We start from the raw sequence: 21113 nt of genomic DNA, 5'->3' as shown, positions 1-21113 counted from the left end.
CCTTCTTGTTGTTCTTGTTATAGCCAAAAGTCGAAATCCCAGGCCTGGAAGTCACTGATAGCAGCATTTTCTCTTTAATGTAAGGGAGCTGAGAAAGAGAAGAGGGAGAGGGACAGGGAGGGGGAAGGGAGGGGGAAAGAAAAAATGAGAGGGAAAAGGGAGGGGGAGGAGAAAGGGGGAGAAAAGGAGCAGGAGGGAGAAGGGTGGGGGGGGCGGGTAGAGAAGGAGCTAGGGCTGCTTGTTTACGTCACTGAGAGAAGTTAACCAAGAGTCTGAATAAGGTACTTCCACTGGGTCCTAATGCCCAAGATGTTATTTTATTTTTCACAGTCTTGGTAGCTAAAGCAAAAAGAAAAGTTCTTAGGTCTACTCCTCTCAATTCCATTCCTTTTCCAATAAGAACAAGTTCTGATTCTCCTGAAAACACACCGAGGATTTTTTTTTCCTTAGAGCTATAAGATTTAGAAGAAGCTTTCAAGTTTGATTTTAAAGGGGCCACTAGGACGCACTGCCTCAGAGAATATGTGAAGCCAACTAATTACATTGAGAAAGAATATGTGAGATGCATTCAGGACTTTCCCCACACTTTATACTTACAGTGATCATAATGCCTGAAGAAGGAATAAACAGAAGAGCTCACCAAAGAGCAGAGACAGAATATAGGAAGTAACTAGTTTCAGATCCCTGGATAGTTCTATTCCTCTTGGGTCACACTGATGGGCTAATGCCTCTCACTCCTTTTCAGATTCCCCCAGGCATGATTTCATACTTATGAAGGAAATATCAAACTGGACCAGGTCATGAAATTTGGTGTCTAGTGGTTTCTTTTCTTTTCCCTCTGCTTTACGGAGATAAAACTGCCTACCTAGCAATTTTTTCAACAATTGTAAGCTATCCTGTTTGACTCTTTATTCCACCATTTTCTAGTCTTCAAGGTCCATGAAGCTGAAACAATTAAGAGTTACTCACCAGGGATCCCTGGGTGGCGCAGCAGTTTGGCCCCTGCCTTTGGCAAGGGCGTGATCCTGGAGACCCCGATCGAATCCCACATCAGGCTCCCGGTGCATGGAGCCTGCTTCTCCCTCTGCCTATGTCTCTGCCTCTCTCTCTCTCTCTCTCTCTGTGACTATCATAAATAAATAAAAATTTAAAAAAGAAAAAAAAAAAGAGTCACTCACCAAATCTGGAATTTACGCCCAAACTGAAGTTCACAGAGTTGGAATGTTTGCTTCAAGTTGTCTCTCAGCTGTGGGAAAAAAATAATTTTTAAAAAGCATATGCTTCATAGAGAAGAAAATACAAAGTTCTGAGAGAAGAAGAACCTAACACAGTTGAGACAACACTCACCTCTAAAGTTTCAAAGTAATGTCCTGTGAAGGAGACTTAATAAGAAATTTGTAGGAAACTAAAAAATTCAAGAATGAACCCAGTAATTTCCTACCAATCCAAATGAAACAGGGATGTAAAATCAAAGCCTTCAAATCCCTTCTTCAGGTCACCTTGTGCCATCATAGATATTCTCTTAAAACATAAATTAACCCTGTTTGCTTTGCCACAGCAAACATTAAGCCCAAACCCTCCCTTAAATGAAGTCCCAGTCTCTATTCCAGTTTTCTGGTCACCTTTTTGCTATGATAATGGGACAGACAGCACTAACCATGGGCAGAGTAAACACACACACACCACATACCACCCCCAATCTCTAACTTTCATTTCCAATAGGACAGGAAGTGCCTGCTCAGTTCAAGGGACACAGGAAGGGTGGGAACAGCCTCATTGTGGGAACTGCAACAGAGACTGAAGAACAGCAGCCAAATGTAATAAATAAAATACTAAAGGCATCTCTCAGTGCTACCATATTTTTTTAAGTCCTTTTTCTGCCCTCAGAGATTCTCATTCATTATATGCCAAGTTATCCTTGCCATTTAAAAGGCCCTGGGGTCCCTGGGTGGCGCAGCAGTTTGGCACCTGCCTTTGGCCCAGGGCGCAATCCTGGGGACCCAGGATCAAGTCCCACATCGGGCTCCCGGTGCATGGAGCCTGCTTCTCCCTTTGCCTGTGTCTCTGCCCCTCTCTCTCTCTCTCTCTCTCTCTCTCTCTGTGTGACTATCATAAATAAATAAAAATTTTAAAAAAATAAATAAATAAAAAATAAAAGGCCCTTAGCTGATTTTTTTCTCTCTTAGCCTAACAATGGGAAACAAAAACTTTAATCTCTAAAACCTGATTTATAACGGGATTTATGTCAGTCAACCTATTTTAATTTTTTAAAAATTGTAACATTCTCCATGTGCTTTATTTTCCTACTTTAATCCTTAATGCTCAGTGATATTTTAGAATTTAAAATAGTTAGGGATGCCTGAATGGCACATTCAGCTAAGTAAGTGCCCAACTCTTGGTTTTGGCCAGCTCATGATTTCAGGGTCATGGGCTCCCCTGCATGGGGCTCTGAGCTCAATGTGGAATCCAGTCGCGACCCTCTCCCTCTCCCTCTGCCACTCATGCACTCTGTCTCTCAAATAAAATAAATAAATTTTAAAGAAAAAAAGAATTTAAAATAGTTAAATCCATGATTTTTAGAGATAGACAAACATGAGTTCAAATGCTGACACCATTATTACTTATTACTTATGTGACTTTATGCCAAGGTACTTAACATCTCTAATTCACTCATTTGCAAAATGGAAATAATACCTACTTCATTAGCCTTTGGAATCAAATCTAAGTTCTAGTTCAGTCCTGTCACAAACTGAATGACACAGAAAATTATCTCACACATCTGAATCTTTTCTCATCTATAAAACATGGTAAAAAAATAATATCTACTTCCTAAAATTGTAGGGAAATAAAATAAAACAGATAAAGCCTTAGAAAAGAAAAAAAAATAAAACAAAGCTTTAGGAAAGTCTTTGGCATTTGGTAAACACTCAATAGATATGAACTCCATTTTGATTAATTACTATCTCCCAGTGTGAATCCCCGTGGGTACTGTATAATCCGGATTGGATGAGCTGAAGCAAACATTTCAAAAACTAGTATTTTAATTACATTCCAAAGTTTATACTAGAACTAGGCAAGCTAAACTTTATTTCTTTTTTATTTTTTATTTATTTATTTATTTATTAATGTGAGACACACACGGAGAGGGAGAGACAGAGACAGAGACACAGGCAGAGGGAGAAGCAGGCTCCACGCAGGGAGCCTGATGTGGGACTCAATCCCGGATCTCCAGGACCACACCCCAGGCTGCAGGCAGTGCTAAACCTCTGCCCCAAGCTAAACTTTATAGCTGGAAATACTAGATAAGAAGTTTCAGGAATCACCCATCCAGTTTCTTTTCTCTATATTCTATAAGCAAACAATCTGATCATTCAGAAAATCTTTTTTTTTTTTTTTTTCAGAAATTCTTATCTTTTATCTGGAAATTGGTGGAACAGGGACACCTGGGTGGCTCAGTGGTTGAGCATCTGCCTTCATGCTCAGGGTATGATCCCAGGATCCTGGGATCAAGTCCCACATCCAGCTCCCAGTAAGGAGCCTGCTTCTCCCTCTGCCTCTGCCTATGTCTCTGCCTCTGTGTGTGTGTGTCTCTCATGAATAAATAATAAAACAAAAATTAAAAAAGGAGAAAGAAGAAGGAAGGAGAAGAAAGAAAGAAAGGAAGAAAGAAAGAAAGAAAGAAAAAGAAAGAAAGAAGGAGAAGAAAGAAGAAAGAAGAAGAAGAAGGAAGAAGAAGAAGAAGAAGAAGAAGAAGAAGAAGAAGAAGAAAAGAAAAAAGAAGAAAGAAGAAGAATTGGGACACCTGGGTGGCTCAGCTGTTGAGCGTCTGTCTTCGGCTCAGAGCGTGATCCCAGGATCCAGGATCCAGTCCCACATTAGGCTCCTTGCCAGAAGCCTGCCTTTCCCTTTGCCTGTGTCTCTTCCCGCCCGCCCCCCCCCCCCCCCCCCGCTCTCTTTCTCAGGAATAAATAAATAAAATCTTAAAAAAAAAAAAATGGAAATTGGTGGAACATCTCTTATCTCTAGAAAAAGAGTAAACAAAACAATACAGAATCAAAGCTCACTAGGTTGGACACCCCAGCTCCCATTTCTCTAGAGTCCTACTACTCTAAGAAATAGAAATAGATCTAGAAAAAAAAGAGAAAAAGAGATTTTCATAAATCCTAAGAATTTTTTTAAGATTTTATTTATTTATTCATGAGAGACACAGGCAGAGGGAGAAGCAGGCTCCATGCAGGGAGCCCAATGCAGGACTCGATCCCAGGACCAGGGTCAAAGGCAGACGTTCAACCACTGAGCCACCCAGGCGTCCCTGAATCCTAAGATTTTTTTTTTTAAGATTTTATTTATTTATTCACAGAGACACAGAGAGGCAGAGGCACAGGGAGAACCAGGCATCATACAGAGAGCCTGGCGTGGGACTCGATCCAGGGTCTCCAGGATCACGCCCTGGGCTGCAGGTGGCACTAAACCGCTGTGCCACTGGGGCTGCCCCGAATCCTAAGATTTAATAACACTTCTCTTCTCTAAAAGTAGACAGTACATAAGGAAATTGGGAGATGGTGGCCGAGTAGGAGGACCCTAGGCTTGCTCATTCCACAAATACAACTAGGTAATTATCAAATCATCTTGAGTACCCCAGAAACTGACCTGAAGACTGGAAGAATAAGCTCCATTACTAAAGGTAGAGAAGAGGCCACATTGAAGAAGCCAAAAAGAAAAAAAAAAAAAAGAATTACACTGACATATATTTAGTAATCATAAAAATTCTCAAAAATAGGGCAGCCCCGGTGGCTCAGCCTTCGTCCTCTTCTCTTCTGCCTCTCTCTCTAGGTCTTTCATAAATAAATAAAATTATTATTTTTTAATTCTCAAAAATTAAATAGAAACTAAATCCAAATGGATTTCATGTTCGTGTGATCTGGGAAAATATTATGAATTCTAATAAATTTAAAGATACTGATTTTTTTTAAGACGTTGATTTTCTTTAAAGATTTTATTTATTTATTCGTGAAAGACACAAAGAAGGAGAGAGGGAGAGACACAGGCAGAGGGAGAAACAGGCTTCCTGCAGCGAGCCCAACCTGGGACTGGATCCCAGGACCCTGGAATCACACCCTGAGCCAAAGGCAGAGGCTCAACCGCTGAGCCACCCAGGAGTCCCAAGATACTGATTTAATTAAGGTTTTTGGGGATGCCTGGCTGCCTCAGTTGTAAAGCACATGACTCTTGGTCTTGGAGTTATGAGTTCAAGCCCCATGTTGGGTATAGATTACTTAAAATATATATTTTAAAAGTTTTTTAAAAAGATTTATTTATTTGAGAGAGACAGAGACAGAGAGAGCGAGAGAGAGCATGCACATGCACAAGCAGAGGGAATAGGAGGCAGAGGGAGAGGGAGAAGCAGACTCCCTGCCAAGCAGGGAGCCAGATGCAGGGCTCAACCCCTGGACCCAAACCGAAGGCAGATGCTTAACAGAGTGAGCCACCCTGGCGCCTCTAAAAAAATTGTCTTAATTTTAAAAATAAAAATGTTAAAATAGAGTTTTCAGTCTTAAAACTTTGGAGTTATCAGCTTTAAAATTAAAACTTTTAGGGTTCACCCTGGGATTGAGCCCCATGTCAGGTTCCCTACTCAGCGGGAAGCCTGCTTCTCCCTCTCCTCCCTGCTCGTGCTCTCTCTCTCTCCCTCTCAAATATATAAATAAAATATTAAAAATAAATAAATAAAACCTTTATTTTTCCTGTGCTAATAAAATAAAGTAGGGTTACTTGTCTAGCTTAGTCAGTAGAGCATGCAATTCTTGATCTCAGAGTTGTAAGTTCAAACTCCACATTGGGTATAAAGATTACTTAAAAATAAAATCTTTAAAAAATATAAAAATAAAGTAGAGTCTATCATATAGAAGGGAGATAAAGAAGAATCCAGTTAAATAAATTTTATTTTATGTGAGCTAACACAAAACCTAGGTTTTTATAGTCTGTCTAATAAGTTCAGGGCCATAGAAGTAAAATGACCTAGGTTTGTGAACTGATGCTGACAGCTAATTATGTCAAAGAGCACCAACATGACCTCAAACTACGTCCTTTATTCTGGTAAATATATTTTTAAAGGAGGTTATGGAATTTTGTGGAAGTGATAGAGAATGTAATAGAGTTCTATGGTTAGATTCAGGAGACACAGAAGAGGAGGAAGAAATCTATTTCTTCAGTGTGTTTGACATTCATGCCCATCTCCTTTGCCCATTATATTGCCCATATTTTTCTAGATCTAGTCAATGCCTCTCAAATTCTTGATTCTCAAGGGCCCAGCACTCAAGAGTTGTTTTGAGGGGAAAAAGTAAAATAGGAGTTTTTAGAAACTTGTCTTGGAGAGAGACAACTGCACCTCTGATTCAAGATAGTCTGTTTTTTTTTTTTTTTTAATTTCTCCAGAAAAACACTTTTAAATAACTGCCTCAAGTAAAGGAGCTGGGGCTAGATCAACTCTGATTTGTATAATGAAAGATGTTTGCATGCAACTATCAGCCTCTCCACATCACGGTGGAGAACCCAAAAGAATGTATTACCTGCAGATGTGCTAGACCCTAGACAGACATTCAACTGGAGCCAGGCTGATGTAGCACTATGCATATGAAAGCAGTGAGACAGAGACAGTTTGCTAGTGAATTTGGTTCAGAAATCTCAACAAGATATGTTAGGACCAAGGTTGCTACCGGCCCCCCACCCCCAGCTATTAATATTCTCTTGTGGATCATCTTTCCTCCCTTTGATTAACTTTTGTGCCCAAAGACTAGATAATGGAAAGATACCAAAAAGTTGAATTTATTTCATGGTAAAAAAAAATGAGGTAATACTTTAGGAAGAAGAGAAAAAAAGAGTTTATTTAAACATCAGCTTCCTAAAGGAGCTGCGTCAAACAACAAGGAATAGTTTAGCTCCACATCCTTCTGATGTAGGATGGATGCAAAATGGGCTTAAAACTATAAATTGGGGAAGTCTGCCTTCTTAACTCCTTGAGTCCGTCCATTGAAAAACAGGGAAAAAGACAAGTTTGAAGAACTATTTACCTCACACTCTGGATATCAGTGCTTAGAGTACATTCTCTTCTATAGCAACAGATACTTTCAGCCAAAAATTACTGTAAGGAATAGCCTACCAAAATTTTCAAGTAGATTTTTCCTTTGCCAGACACTAAAGAAATACAGGAATCAAATCATCTAAAATCACTGGGCTAGAAAATTAGCATAATGTAGAAACAGACTAGACTGGATTCTATGCATATCCAGAATGGACTACATCGATTATATGGTAATATTATATCCTCTAAATGTGTATTTCCTTTGTATCTGACATATTAATTTTATTTTATTTTATTTTTAAAGATTTATTTTTATTTATTTATGATAGATACACACACACAGAGAGAGAGAGAGAGAGGCAGAGACACAGGCAGAGGGAGAAGCAGGCTCCATGCTGGGAGACCGAGGGGGCGGGGGTACTCCATCCTTGGACTCCAGGATCACGCCCTGGGCCAAAGGCAGGCGCAAAACTGCTGAGCCACAGAGGGATACCCTGTACCTGACACATTAATTTTAGTTGGCCTCAGCTATCCTCAAAATAAATAGCTCAGATGATCCCAGTAGGGACCACAACTGAATTTAACAATTATGTTGCACAAATGAAATGGCTGTTTCTCTAGGTCGAATATGAATATCTTCAAATAGATGAATATTGGCAATTTCAAACAGTTAAATCTAACATCGCACAAACTGTGAGACTGTGAGGATGACAGAGTCAGAATACTAATTAACTGCATAGTTCTTTTCCTTTCTCCTCTCTCATTTTCAGATAAAAAACAAACCTAATGGGATCCCCGGGTGGCGCAGCGGTTTGGCGCCTGCCTTTGGCCCAGGGCGCGATCCTGGAGACCCGGGATCGAATCCCACATCGGGCTCCCGGTGCATGGAGCCTGCTTCTCCCTCTGCCTGTGTCTCTGCCTCTCTCTCTCTCTCTCTCTGTGTGACTATCATAAATAATAAATAAAAATTAAAAAAAAAAAAAAAAACCTAAGAGGGGCCCAGGGTGGCTCAGTTGGTTGAGCTGTTGAGCGTCTCACTCTTGATTTTGGCTCAGGTCGTGATCTCAGGGTCATGGGGTTGAGTCCCACAATGGGCTCTGTGCTCAGTGTGGAGTCTGCCTGGCCTGTCTCTCTCCCTCTGTTCCTCCCTCCTGCTCTCTCTCTCCTCAAATAAATAAAATAAAATCTTAAAAAAAAAAAACAAAAAACCTAAAGAGGTGGACTCACTTGCAAAGGTCATGGCAGTCAAATAAGGGCATAACTGACACCAGACTCCAGACTTTCTGTCTCTCAATTCAAATTCCTTAGTACACCAATCTGATTTGCCTATAAAATTTAAATTTCTGATAGGAGCCCCTGGATGGCTCAGTCTGTGAAGCATGAGACTCTTGATCTCAATCAAGGTCATGAATTCAGGTACCCACATGGGTGTGGAACCTACATTAAAAATTTTTTTATTTTTTTTCATTTTTTTAAATTTTATTTATTTATTCATGAGAGACACACAGAGAGAGAGAGAGAGAGAGAGAGAGAGAATGAGAGAGAGAGGCAGAGGGAAAAGCAGGCCTCATGCAGGGAGCCGGACGCAGGACTAGATCCCGGGTCTCCAGGATCACGCCCTGGGCTGAAGGCAGCGCTAAACCGCTGAGCCACCCAGGCTGCCCTAAAAAATTTTTTTAATTAAAAAATAAAATTTCTGATGAATATGTATTTTGGGGTCACAAGTAATAAAAGAATAAGCCTAGGATTCCAGAGGTGAAAGTTCAACTAATTCTCCTCAAACTAGCTCTTTATCTCAAGTAGCAGTGATGAACAATATTTTAGCCTACTATTAAATTGCATAATGGACAATATTTCTGGGAATAAACTTATAATGGAAACAACAAGATTTGTAGAAAACTATAGCCATTGGACAGACACATGAAAAGATGCTCAGTAGCACTCATCATTAGGGAAATGCAAATCAAAATCACCCTGAGATATCACCTTACACCTGTCAGAATGAATAAAATAAAAAATTCAAGAAATAAGTGCTGATGAGGATGTGGAGAAAGGAACTCTCATGCACTGTTCGTGGGAATGCAAACTGGGAGAGTCACTGTGGGAAGAGTATGGAGTCCCTCAAAAAGTTAAAAATAGAACTACCCTACAATCCACTAATTATACTATTGGGTATTTACCCCCAAAATACAAAAGCACTAATTCAAAGGGATTCATACACCCCTGTGTTTATAGCAGCATTATGTACAATAACAAATTATGTAAAAAACGCTGAAAATAGTGTTGACAGTCATGGAATAGTAAGTTAGGAGAGCTAGGAGGTTTTCCTTTATATTCACAATATACATTATTTTCCTCTTATTGCTCATTTTGTACCATTATGCAGTCAGAAAGCCTGAATTTATTTGTGTCTCTCATCTGTGTGCTAGATAAAACTATATTTCCATTACCACATTAAAAAGACACTAAAAAGGTCTGTCATAAATTCATATTCTTATGGCATTTTGTACAAAATTTCAGTAGGATTTAATTCTGCTTGGCTGCCCCATTTCTTGCACCCAGATTGTGAGCTCCTAGGAAGTAGACACCAACTTTACTAACCTTTTTATCTTTAACACCCAAACATAATTTACACTGAAGAATTAGTTGAAAGAATACAATTTTCACTTGCATTTAAGTACCTCCAGTGGGAAAAATGAATTCCCAATGAACATTAAGATAACACTGCCGCCTCCTGGGTAATATAGGTCATGCAACCTTTAGCAAATAAAGAGAAAACAAAACATAGAATTTGTACATAGGTAGGTCAGAAGTTGGAAATTTAAATTGGCCGAGCTCTAACCCCAGCCTCGTCTGGCTAGAAACCCGGTCGCCGCCAAGATGCCGGCTTACCACTCTTCTCTCATGGACCCTGACACCAAACTCATTGGAAACATGGCATTGTTGCCTATCAGAAGTCAATTCAAAGGACCCGCCCCTAGAGAGACAAAAGATACAGATATTGTGGATGAAGCCATTTATTACTTCAAGGCCAATGTCTTCTTCAAAAACTATGAGATTAAGAATGAAGCCGATAGAACCTTGATATATATAACACTCTACATTTCTGAGTGTCTAAAGAAACTCCAAAAGTGTAATTCCAAAAGCCAAGGTGAAAAAGAAATGTATACACCGGGAATCACTAATTTCCCCATTCCTGGAGAGCCTGGTTTTCCACTTAATGCAATTTATGCCAAACCTGCAAACAAACAGGAAGATGAGGTGATGAGGGCCTACTTACAGCAGCTGAGACAAGAGACTGGACTGAGACTTTGTGAGAAAGTTTTTGACCCTCAGAATGATAAGCCAAGCAAGTGGTGGACTTGCTTTGTGAAGAGACAGTTCATGAACAAGAGTCTTTCAGGACCTGGACAGTAAAAGGAGCCTGGGCAGACACTTTCCACAGCCTTGGGCAGCGTTTTACAGCAAGATGTACACAGTTCTTTGCCTTTATTTGATAAAGTTTTATACAGAAGAAAAAAGAGACCGTGTCTTCATTTGAAAAGCTCTTTATCAAGAATTTGGGTGGGGGAAGGAAGAATGGGTTGTTGAAGGATGATTTGAAATTTTCTGCAGTATTAAGCTGGTGCTTAATAAGTAATAATAAAGAAATTTCTAACATTCCATGTCAAAAAAAAAAAAAAGAAGTTGGAAATTTAAACCCAGCTCTACCATTTTCTGTGTTAAACTGGAAAACTGCAATCCTTTTATTTTTTAAAAGAGGTTATTTATTTATTTATTTATTTATTTATTTATTTATTTATTTATGAGATAGAGAGAGAGAGGAGACATAGGCAGAGAGAGAAGCAGGCTCCCTCTGAGGAGCCCGATTCAGGACTCAATCCCAGGACCCCAACCCGAGCCAAAGGCAGACGTTCAATCACTGAGCCACCCAGGCACCCCTCAATACTTTTATTTTTAAGTAATCTCCACACCCAATGTGGAGCTCAAACCTAAACCTTGAGATCAAAAGTCACATGTCCCACCAACAGAGTCAGCCAGGCATCCCGAAATCTCAATCTTTTAAAACATCAGCTTCCCCTTCCACAAAAGGGGCATAGTTTCTCTCAGGAATTATTGTGAGAGCCAAATTGGACAATGATTATAAAACATTTTACAATGCAGTATTTTTTCATATATACATGATATTTACACTGTACTATGCTCTGTGTATCACAAATCCATCTTTTTATCTTCAAATTGAATATTTTGTAAACACAGTAGTTGTCTTAACAAACCCATATTATTCCTTACTACAAATCTAAGTAAATAACCTGCAGCTTGAGAATCTGAGGCAACTCATTAAATTTTAAATGGCTAATGGCAAATTTCTTTCTTTATATGTTAATGTAGACTCACTATCATCAACTTACTAAAATATGTTGAACGTAAAAATAAGCTAAATTTAGGGGCGCTTGGCTGACTCAGTCAGTAGAACGTGCAACTCTTGACCTCAAGGTCATGAGTTCAAACCCCACATTTGGCATAGAAATTAATTTTTAAAAATTAGACTGTTGTGATGGTTGCATAACTTTGTAAATCTACAAAAAGTCATTAAATTGTACTCTTAAAATGAATAAATTTTTAAAAATAAAAAATAAAAATAAGGGACACCTGGGTGGCTCAACGGTTGAGTGACTGCCTTTGGTTCAGGGCCTGATCTCAGGATCTGGGATCAAGTCCCACATCGGGCTCCCTAAGAAGCCTGCTTCTCCCTCTGCCTGTGTCTCTGCTTTTCTCTCTCTGTCTCTCTCATGAATAAATAAATAAATAAAATATTTTTAAAGATTTTATTTATTTATTCATAGACACAGAGAGAGAGGCAGAGACACAGGCAGAGGGAGAAGCAGGCTCCATGCAGGGAGCCTGACGTGGGACTTGATCCCAGGTCTCCAGGATCACACCCCAGGCTGCAAGCGGTGCCAAACCGCTGCGCCACCGGGGCTGCCCCATAAATAAAATATTTTTTAAAATTTAAATTATTGTTTCTTATTTTCAGTTGTACCCAAATGATCCTAACAAGTTAATGTCCTATCTTCTAAGATATGCATCAAACCTAGTGTACATTAAGAATCCTATAAGGGGGCGCCTGGCTGACTCAGTTAAAAGAGCATATGACTCTTAGGATCCCTGGGTGGCTCAGCAGGTCAGTGCCTGCCAAAGTGCAGGGCATGATCCTGGAGTCCTGGGATTGAATCCCACATTGGGTTCCCTGCATGGGGCCTGCTTCTCCCTCTGCTTCTTTCTCTCTCTTTCTGTGTCTCTCATGAATAAATAAATAAATCTTTTTTTTTTTTTTTTAAAGGGGGGATCCCTGGGTGGCTCAGCGGTTTAACGCCTGCCTTTGGCCCAGGGCGCGATCCTGAAGTCCTGGGATCAAGTCCCGTGTCAGGCTCCCTGCATGGAGCCTGCTTCTCCCTCTGCCTGTGTCTCTGCCTCTCTCTCTCTCTCTATGTCTATCATGAAAAAATAAATAAAATCTTAAAAAAAAAAAAGAGCATACAACTCTTAATCTCAGGTGTCTGAGTTTGAGCCCCACGGGTGTAGGGATTATTTAAATAAATAAAACTTTAAAAAGCCCTATAGGGTCCTAAGATAGTTTTCATTTAATTGTTCATAAAAGAAACATTTTCCTATTGTAAAAAGTGTGAAGTATTTTTACATTAAATAAAAAAATGTCAATCATCAAAACAAAAAAAGTACTAGCGTTGTGTCAAAAGATTCAAGAGTCAACTTGAGGAAACTTCCAGTGTCTAAAGGCTGAGGTTTAGTGCTGCCTTCAGCCCAGGGAGTGATCTTGTATAGGGCTCTCTGCATGGAGCCTGCTTCTCCCTCTGCCTGTGTCTGTGCCTCTCTCTCTGTGTGTCTCTCATGAATAAATAAGTAAAATCTTTAAAAATAAATAAATAAATAAATAAATAAATAAATAAATAAATAAATAAATGTAAGACAACTTGAGCATTAAAATAAATTTTTAAAAAATTATTAACAGAGGATCCCTGGGTGGCGCAGCGGTTTAGCACCTGCCTTTGGCCCAGGGCGATCCTGGAGACCCGGGATCGAATCCCACGTCGGGCTCCCGGTGCATGGAGCCTGCTTCTCCCTTTGCCTATGTCTCTGCCTCTCTCTCTCTCTCTCTGTATGATTATCATAAATAAATAAAAATTTTAAAAAATTATCAACAATGTAAACACATCAAAAGTATTAAAGTTCATAAATTCATAAAAGTTTTTAAAAGTCTAACTAATCACCTTTAGAGGATATTATGGAACCAACTTATTCTGAAAATTAGCAAATAGAAAGAAACGGGGCAGCCCAGGTGGCTCAGCGGTTTAGCGCTGCCTTCGGCCCAGGGCGTGATCCTGGGGTCCCGGGATCAAGTCCCATGTCAGGCTCTCTGCATGAAGCCTGCTTCTCCCTCTGCCTGTGTTTCTGCCTCTCTGTCTCTGTGTCTCTTATTAACGAATAAAATCTTTTAAAACATAAAAAAATAAAAAAGAAACAAACATGGCCTTTTACATATGAACTGTTATTCCTAGTTAATAAAGCAAAGTCTTTCTTTACAGAAGAATTCAAAATAGTAACGAAATAAGTAATGACAGAAGAGCACCACTTTGCAACCGCTAGTGAAACAGCTGATCTAGGCAAAGACTGTCAAAGATTACTAAAACCAGGAGTGCCTGGCTGGCTCAGTTGGTAGAGCATCTATTTCTCTAACTCAGGGTCATGAGTTTGAGCCCCACATTGGTTATAGAGATTACTTTAAAGAAAAAAAGTTACTAAGACCATTAGGTTGAAAAATGATTGGGTATCATATGAAAAAAAACTATTTACAAATAACAAATATCTGGGATGCCTGGCTGGCTCAGTGGTTGAGCATCTGTCTTTGGCTCAGGGAGTGATCCCGGGGTCCCAGGATCGAGTTCCGCATCGAGCTCCTGGTGGGGAGCCTGCTTCTCCCTCTGCCTATGTCTCTGCCTCTCTCTCTGTGTCTCTCATGAATAAATAAATAAATAATTTTTTTAATTTTTATTTATTTATGATAGTCACACAGAGAGAGAAAGAGAGAGAGAGAGAGAGGCAGAGACACAGGCAGAGGGAGAAGCAGGCTCCATGCACCAGGAGCCCGACGTGGGATTCAATCCCGGGTCTCCAGGATCGCGCCCTGGGCCAAAGGCAGGCGCCAAACCGCTGCGCCACCCAGGGATCCCAAATAAATAAAATCTTTAAAAAAAACCCCACACACAAATATCAAATATCCTTTATGGATACAGATATAAACAATCTTGACAAAATATTAGTAAACTGAACTCCAAAACATATATAAAAGGGTTTATAACACCATGACCAACTGCAATTTATTCCAGGAATGCAATACTGATTAAACATCCAAAAATCAAGTAATTTGATGTGGCATATTAATAAAGGACAAAATTCATGGATTATCTCAGTAGATGTAGAAAACGTGATAAAATCTGATATCTATTCATGATCAAATCTCTCAACTTATAATAGAAGGGAGTTTTCTCAATTTGATAGATAAGGAACAGTTACAAGAACCCTACCACTAAAACAACAACAACAACAACAACAACAAAACCCACCACTAACATAATACTTACTGCTGAAGACTGAATGCATTCCACTGAAGATCAAGAACAAAGCAAGGGTGCCTGTTCTTCATAATTTCTATTCAACATTATGCTAGAACTTCTAGACAATGCACTAAGAAAAACAAACAAACCTCAAAAACCAAATAGTTTAAAGACATCCAGATTAGAAAGGAAGGAATATAACTACCTTGAGGCATCTGAGTAGCTCAGTTGGTTGAGCATCCAACTCCTGACTTCAGCTTGGGTCATGATCTCAGGGTCATGGGATCCAGCCTCATGATGGGCTCTGCACTCAGCCATTCAACAGGGAGTCTACTTGAGATTCTATCTCCCTCTGCCACTTCCCCCCGACACACACACACACCCCTGCCCCCTGAGTGTGCACACACCCTTTCTTTCAAATAATCTTGAAAAAAGAAAAGGTAGTAAAACTGTCTTTATTCATAAACAACATAACTGTCCATGTAGAAAATCCTAAGGAACGCATAATAATACTAATAGAATAGGGATGCCTGGGTGGCTCAGCAGTTAAGCGTCTGCCTTCTGGCTCAGGGCATGATCCTAGAGTCCTAGGATGGAGTCCCACATCGGGCTCCCTGCATGGAGCCTGCTTCTCTCTCTGCCTGTGTCTCTTCCTCTCTCTCTCTCTCTCTGTGTCTCTCATAATAAATAAATAAAATATTTTTTAAAAATACTAATAGAATATAGTGTTAGAATAATGAGTCCAGGCAGCCCGGGTGGCTCAGCAGTTTAGCGCTGCTTTCTGTCCAGGGCCTGATCCTGGAGACCCAGGATCGAGTCCCACGTCGGGCTCCCTGCATGGAGCCTGCTTCTCTCTCTGCCTGTGTCTCTGCTTCTCTCTCTGTCTCTCATGAATAAATAAATAAAATCTTAAAAAAAAAAAGAATAATGAGTCCAGCAAGGTCACAGGCTACAAGATGAATATACAAAAATAACTGTATGTCTATACACTAGCAATAAGCAGACAAATTAAGAAAACAATTCCATTCATAATAGCAACAAAAGGAATTAAATATTTAGAAATAAATCTAACAAAGCAAATGTAAGATTTGTAAACTGAAAACTATAAAACATTGAGAGAAATTAAAGAAGTAATTGTTAAAATGGTCATTTTCCCCAAATTGACATATACGTAGTTTCAATGCAATTCCTATCAAAATCTTCTCTGTAGAAGCTGACAAGCTGATAGAAAGGCAAAGGACCTAGGAGAACCAAAATAATTTTGAAAAGAGTTCAGAAAGAAAAAAAAGAAAGAAAAAAGCTGAAAGATTTACACTAATTGATTTAAAAGCTTACTAAAGACTAAAGCAAAAAAGGACTGTGTTATTGGTGTTAAGACAAGAGTGTCAGGGGCAGTCCGGAGGCTCGGCGGTTTAGCGCCACCTTCAGCCCAGGGTGTGATCCTGGACAACCAGGATCCAGTCCCACATCCGGCTCCCTGAATGGAGCCTGCTTCTCCCTCTGCCTGTGTCTCTCCCTTTCTCTCTCTCTCTCTGTCTGTCTCTCATGAATAAATAAATAAAATCTTAAAAAAAAAAAAAAGACAAGATTGTCGGTCAACAGAATAGAATTGAAACCAGAAAGAAACCTTTATACTTATGATCAATTAATTTTTAACAAAGGCGTTAAGACAATTCAATGAGGAAAGAATTTTTCTATAAAAAGTCCTGGGATAGGGCAGCCCGGGTGGCTCAGCGGTTTAGGCTGCCTTCAGCCCAGGGTGTGATCCTGGTGACCCGGAATCGAGTCCCATGTCAGGCTCCTTACATGGAGCCTGCTTCTCCCTCTGCCTGTGTCTCTGCCTCTCTCTCTCTCTGTGTCTCTCATGAATAAATAAATAAAATATTTAAAAAAATTGTAGTTTAAAAAAAAAAAAGTCCTGGGATAATTGGATAGCCACATGTAAAGAACACCAAAAACCAAAAATTTAGACCTTTACCTCATACCATATACAAAAGTTAACTCAAAATAGATCACAGAATTAAATGTAAAAATCCACAAGAAAATGTAGGAGAAAATTTTCATGACTCTGGGCTAGCAGAGTTCTTAGACACAACACCAAAAGCATGAGTCATAAAGGAAAAATAATGATAACCTGGGTTTCATTAAAATTTAAAACTTTTGACTTTCACAAGATATTGTTAACAAAATCAAAAAAACAGGTCACTGGCTGCAAGAAAACATTACAGTTGGGACTCGTAGGTGACTCAGTGGTTGAGTGTCTGCCTTTGGCTCAAGACACGACCCTGGGGTCCTGGGATAGAGTCCCACATTGCCCCCTTCCCCCCCACCCCGCCCCGGTGGGGACCCTGCTTCTCCCTCTGTCTATGTCTCTGCCTCTCTCTGTCTCTCATGAATAAATAAATAAAATCTTAAAAAAATTATAGATGATGTATCTGATAAAAGACCTGCATCTAGAATATATAAAGAATTCTTACAACTCAATACTAAGACAATAACCCAATTAAAAAATGGGCAAAACATTTTCACATCCAAATAACTAATAGGCACATGAAAAGGTGCTCAGAATCATTAGGAATTAGGAAAATGCAAATTAAAACCACAGTAAGATAACTACTTGAATGGCTAAAATAAAAAAGACAATAGCAAATGTTGATGAGAATGTAGAGAAACTGGAACCCTCATACATTGCTGGTGGAAAAGTAAAACGGTATAGCAACTTCGAAAAATCATTCGGCAGTTTCTTAAAAAGTTAATCACAGCTTTACCACACAGTTTTATAAAAAGTTTTGAGGGGCCCCAGGGTGGTTCAATTGATTAAGGGTCTGTTGATTTTGACTCAGGTAGAAATCTCAGGGTCATGAGATCAAGCCCTGTGTTAGGCTCCATGCTGAGTGTGGAGCCTGCTTAATATTCTCTCTCTCTCTCCTCTCCCTCTACCCCTCTGCCTGTTTACGCTACCCTCTCAAAAAAAGTTAAAAAAAAAAAAAGTTTTGGTATCCCATAGAGAAGTCCAACTCCATCATTCTTTTTCAAAATTATCTTGATTTCTCTTAGCCCTTTTGCCTTCCATAAAAATCTTAGATTTCAGGGCAGCCCTGGTGGCGCAGTGGTTTGGCGCCGCCTGCAGCCTGTGGTGTGATCCTGGAGACCCAGGATCAAGTCCCACATCGGGCTCTCTGTATGGAGTCTGCCTCTCTCTCTGTCTATGAATAAATAAATAAAATCTTTTAAAAAAAATTTAGGTTTCAGGGACGCCTGGGTGGCTCAGCAGTTGGGCGCCAGCCTTTGGCTTTGGTCTTAATCCCAGGATCCGGGATCGAGTTCCACATCGGGCACCCTGCATGGAGCCTGTTTCTCTCTCTGCCTGTGTCTCTGCCTCTCTCTCGTCTGTGTCTCTCATGAATAAATAAGTAAATTTTTTTTAAAAAATTTTTTTAGGTTTCAAAAAACTAGGTTTTTTTTTAGGTTTCTTATAAATTCTTTGCAAAATTCTGTTGAGATTTTCATTGGAATTATGATAAATTAATTACTCTGGAGACAGTTTCCATCTTTTAAAATTTTTTAATAAAGATTTTATTTATTTATTCATGAAAGACACAGAGAGAGGGTGAGAGGCAGAGACACAGGCAGAGGGAGAAGCAGGCTCCATGCAGGGAGCCCAACGTGGGACTTGATCCCAGGTCTCCAGGATCATGCCCTGGGCCAAAGGCAGGCGCTAAACCACTGAGCCACCCAGGGATCCCCTCCATCTTTTTAAAATTGAATGTTTTCCTCCACTGAACATGGTGTGTTAGTTATCTATTGCTGTATAGCAATATTACTGCAAACTTAAGGGGTGCAAAACAACACATTTATTATCTCACAGTTTCTATGGGTCAGATAGCTGGGCATGCCTTAGCTGGACTGCAATCAAAGTGTTGTCCAAGGCTCAGCTCTCACATGAGGCACAAGCTGGGAAGGATCAGCTTCATTTCTGGTAGCATTCAGTTCCTTCCAGGTCTGAGGGCCTTAGTTTCTTATTGAATGTTGGCTGGGGTGGTCTTCAGTTCCTTGCCATGTGGCCCTCTCCTGAGGGCAGCTCACAACATGGTTGCTTGCTTCTTTATAGCCAACAAGGCACAGTTACCTCTGCCATATTCTATTTGTGAGCAGGAAATCACTGGTCCCATTTATACTCAAGGGGAGGGGCTTACACAAAGGCATGAATATTAGGAGCCAGGGATCATAGATTTGTACTGCTGATACAAACACTAGGGTTTGCAATATATGGTATACCTTTCCATTTAATAATTTCTCTATAAAATTCCTATGCATCTTATATTAGGTTTATTCATATGCACTTTTATAAACATAGCTTTTAAAAAATAGGCATAATTACTCAGTATAGGAACACTACTAAATTTTGGACACTCATCTTTTATCTAGCAATCTTGTCAAAGTCTCTCTCTTTTTAAGATTTTATTTTTAAGTGATCTCTGTACCAAGTATGGGGCTCAAACTCAAAACCGTGAGATTAAGAGTTACATGCTCCATGGACTGAGCCAGTCAGGTGCCCCTGAACTCTCCTTTTAGCCCTAACAATTTACCTGTAGATTCACTTGGATTTTCCTAATGAATATCATTTGTGAATGACAATTTTGTTTCTTATAATCTTTATACCATTTCTTTCTTTTTCTTATTGGACAGTAATATGTCCAGTAAACTAGTTAACAGAAATTGTGATATTGGCCCTATTCCCTGATAAACTTTTTTTTTTCCTAATGTAAGTTGTACACCCAAGGTGGGGCTTGAACTCAATGCAATATCAAGAGTCACATGCTCTACAGACTGAGCAAGCCAGGAACTCCCCAATAAACTCTTTATTGGATTTATTACGATGTTCCTTTTCTTGTCTAGTTTGCTAAGAGCTTTGAAGATGAACAGGCACATTTAATGTTATCAGATTTTTTTTTCTGCAATGAACAGGAAGATCAAATAGGTTTTCTCTTAGTCTGTTGATGTAGTTAATTATGCATATTATTTGCATTTAAGGTTATCGGATCCTTTTTTTTCAATGACCAGGAGGATCAAATAGGTTTTCTCTCTTAATCCGTTGATGGGATTAATTATGCATATTTTCCAATATTAAACCATTCTAGCATCCTTCCGATATATTCTACTTGGGTCATAAATATAGGTCCTATTACTTTTACATTTATACCTTTATTTATTTTTTCTCATACTGTCCTTGTGTGGTTTGGTTTTAAAGTGTTACTAATTTAAGGGCACCTGGCTGGCTCATTCAATAGAACATGCAACTCTTGATCTTGGGGTCATAAGTTCTAACCAGATATTAGGGGTAGAGATAAAACAACAACAAAGTTATATTAATTTAACAAGAAAAGTTGTGAAGTTTCCCTTTTTTTCTAATTTCTTAGAACAAAGTGCATAAAATTAGGATTATCTGTTCTTTGAAAGTTTCATAGAACTCCCACATAAAACTATTTGTATTTATTTTCTGTATAAATGTTTAAACTACAAAACTTCTAATCTTTGGGACGCCTGGGTGGCTCAGCAGTTGAGCTCTGCCTTTAGCTAGGGGTGTGATCCTGGAGTCCCAGGATTGAGTCCCAGGATTGAGTCCCAGCAAGGAGCCTGCTTCTCCCTCTACCTGTGTCTCTGCCTTTCTGTGTGTCTCTCATTAATAAATAAATAAATCTTAAAAAAAAAAAAAAAAAAAGAAGAGTGTGTGACTCTTGATCTTGGGGTTGTTAAGTTCAGGCCCCACGTTAGGTATAGAGATTACTTAAATAAATAAGTATTTTTTTAAAAAAGAAAGGAAAAAAGGGGAAAAATGATTTAAAATTCCTACATGGCAAAAACCACAAAAGGAAAACCAAAAGTCAAATAAGAAATCAGGACAAGGGGAGGAAATGCATGCAGCTCATCTTATAGAAGGCTAATTTCCAAAATATATGAAGAGTTCCTATAAATCAGTATCAAAATTCTAATACTGAAAAGAAAATGGAGAAATACATGAATAATTCATAATTCTTAAACATACAAAAAGAGCTCAACTCATAATTTGTAAAAAGTTAAAATTAAAACACTTAGAAATTATTTTATACCAATTGGAGTGGGAAACATTTTTAAAAAGTGATAATCAACTGAGAAGGGCAGAAAAACAAGTACTTTCCTGGGGCACCTGGGTGGCTCAGTGGTTGAGCATCTATCTGCCTTTGCTCAGGTCATGTTCCAGGGGTCCTGGGATCTAGTCCCCCATCAGGCTCACGGTAAGCAGCCTCCTTCTCTCTCTGCCTCTCTCTTTGTGTCTCTCATGAATAAATAAAATCTTAAAAAAACAAAACAAAAGAAGTACTCTCCTATACTGCTGGTGAGACTAGAAAATGGTCTGA

At 39.3% G+C, this 21113-nt stretch overlaps 2 protein-coding genes across 14 annotated transcripts in view; one reads left to right on the top strand and one right to left on the bottom strand.

Moving 5' to 3' along the window:
- The window catches only part of RBMS2 (RNA binding motif single stranded interacting protein 2), a 92111-nt gene that overhangs the window by 62747 nt on the left and 8251 nt on the right, over positions 1–21113 (bottom strand). For 2 of the 13 annotated variants that reach the window (XM_035696323.2, XM_035696322.2), the window contains exons 1-3: positions 1623–1704; positions 1348–1370; positions 1179–1246 (exon numbers count right to left, since the gene is read on the bottom strand). Coding sequence is in view for 8 of the 13 variants with exons in the window: in XM_025476960.3 (XP_025332745.1) it covers positions 2–67 (66 nt within the window). In the remaining 5 variants the exon portion in view is untranslated. Of the gene's footprint in view, position 1; positions 194–969; positions 1123–1178; positions 1247–1347; positions 1706–21113 lie in introns of those variants that run through there. The other 11 variants (XM_025476965.3, XM_025476963.3, XM_025476960.3 and 8 more) reach the window with 10 other exon arrangements.
- On the top strand, positions 9890–10741 carry LOC112678008 (actin-related protein 2/3 complex subunit 3-like). The gene has a single exon (XM_035696324.2). It carries the CDS (start codon positions 9962–9964, stop codon positions 10496–10498), a length of 537 nt encoding a protein of 178 aa, XP_035552217.1. The 5' UTR covers positions 9890–9961; the 3' UTR covers positions 10499–10741.

The sequence above is a fragment of the Canis lupus genome, chromosome 10 (assembly GCF_003254725.2).
Source record: "Canis lupus dingo isolate Sandy chromosome 10, ASM325472v2, whole genome shotgun sequence".
Taxonomy (NCBI): Eukaryota; Metazoa; Chordata; class Mammalia; order Carnivora; family Canidae; genus Canis; species Canis lupus.
The sequence above is the reverse complement of the archived record's forward strand: the minus strand, read 5'-3'. Positions and strand labels throughout refer to the sequence as shown.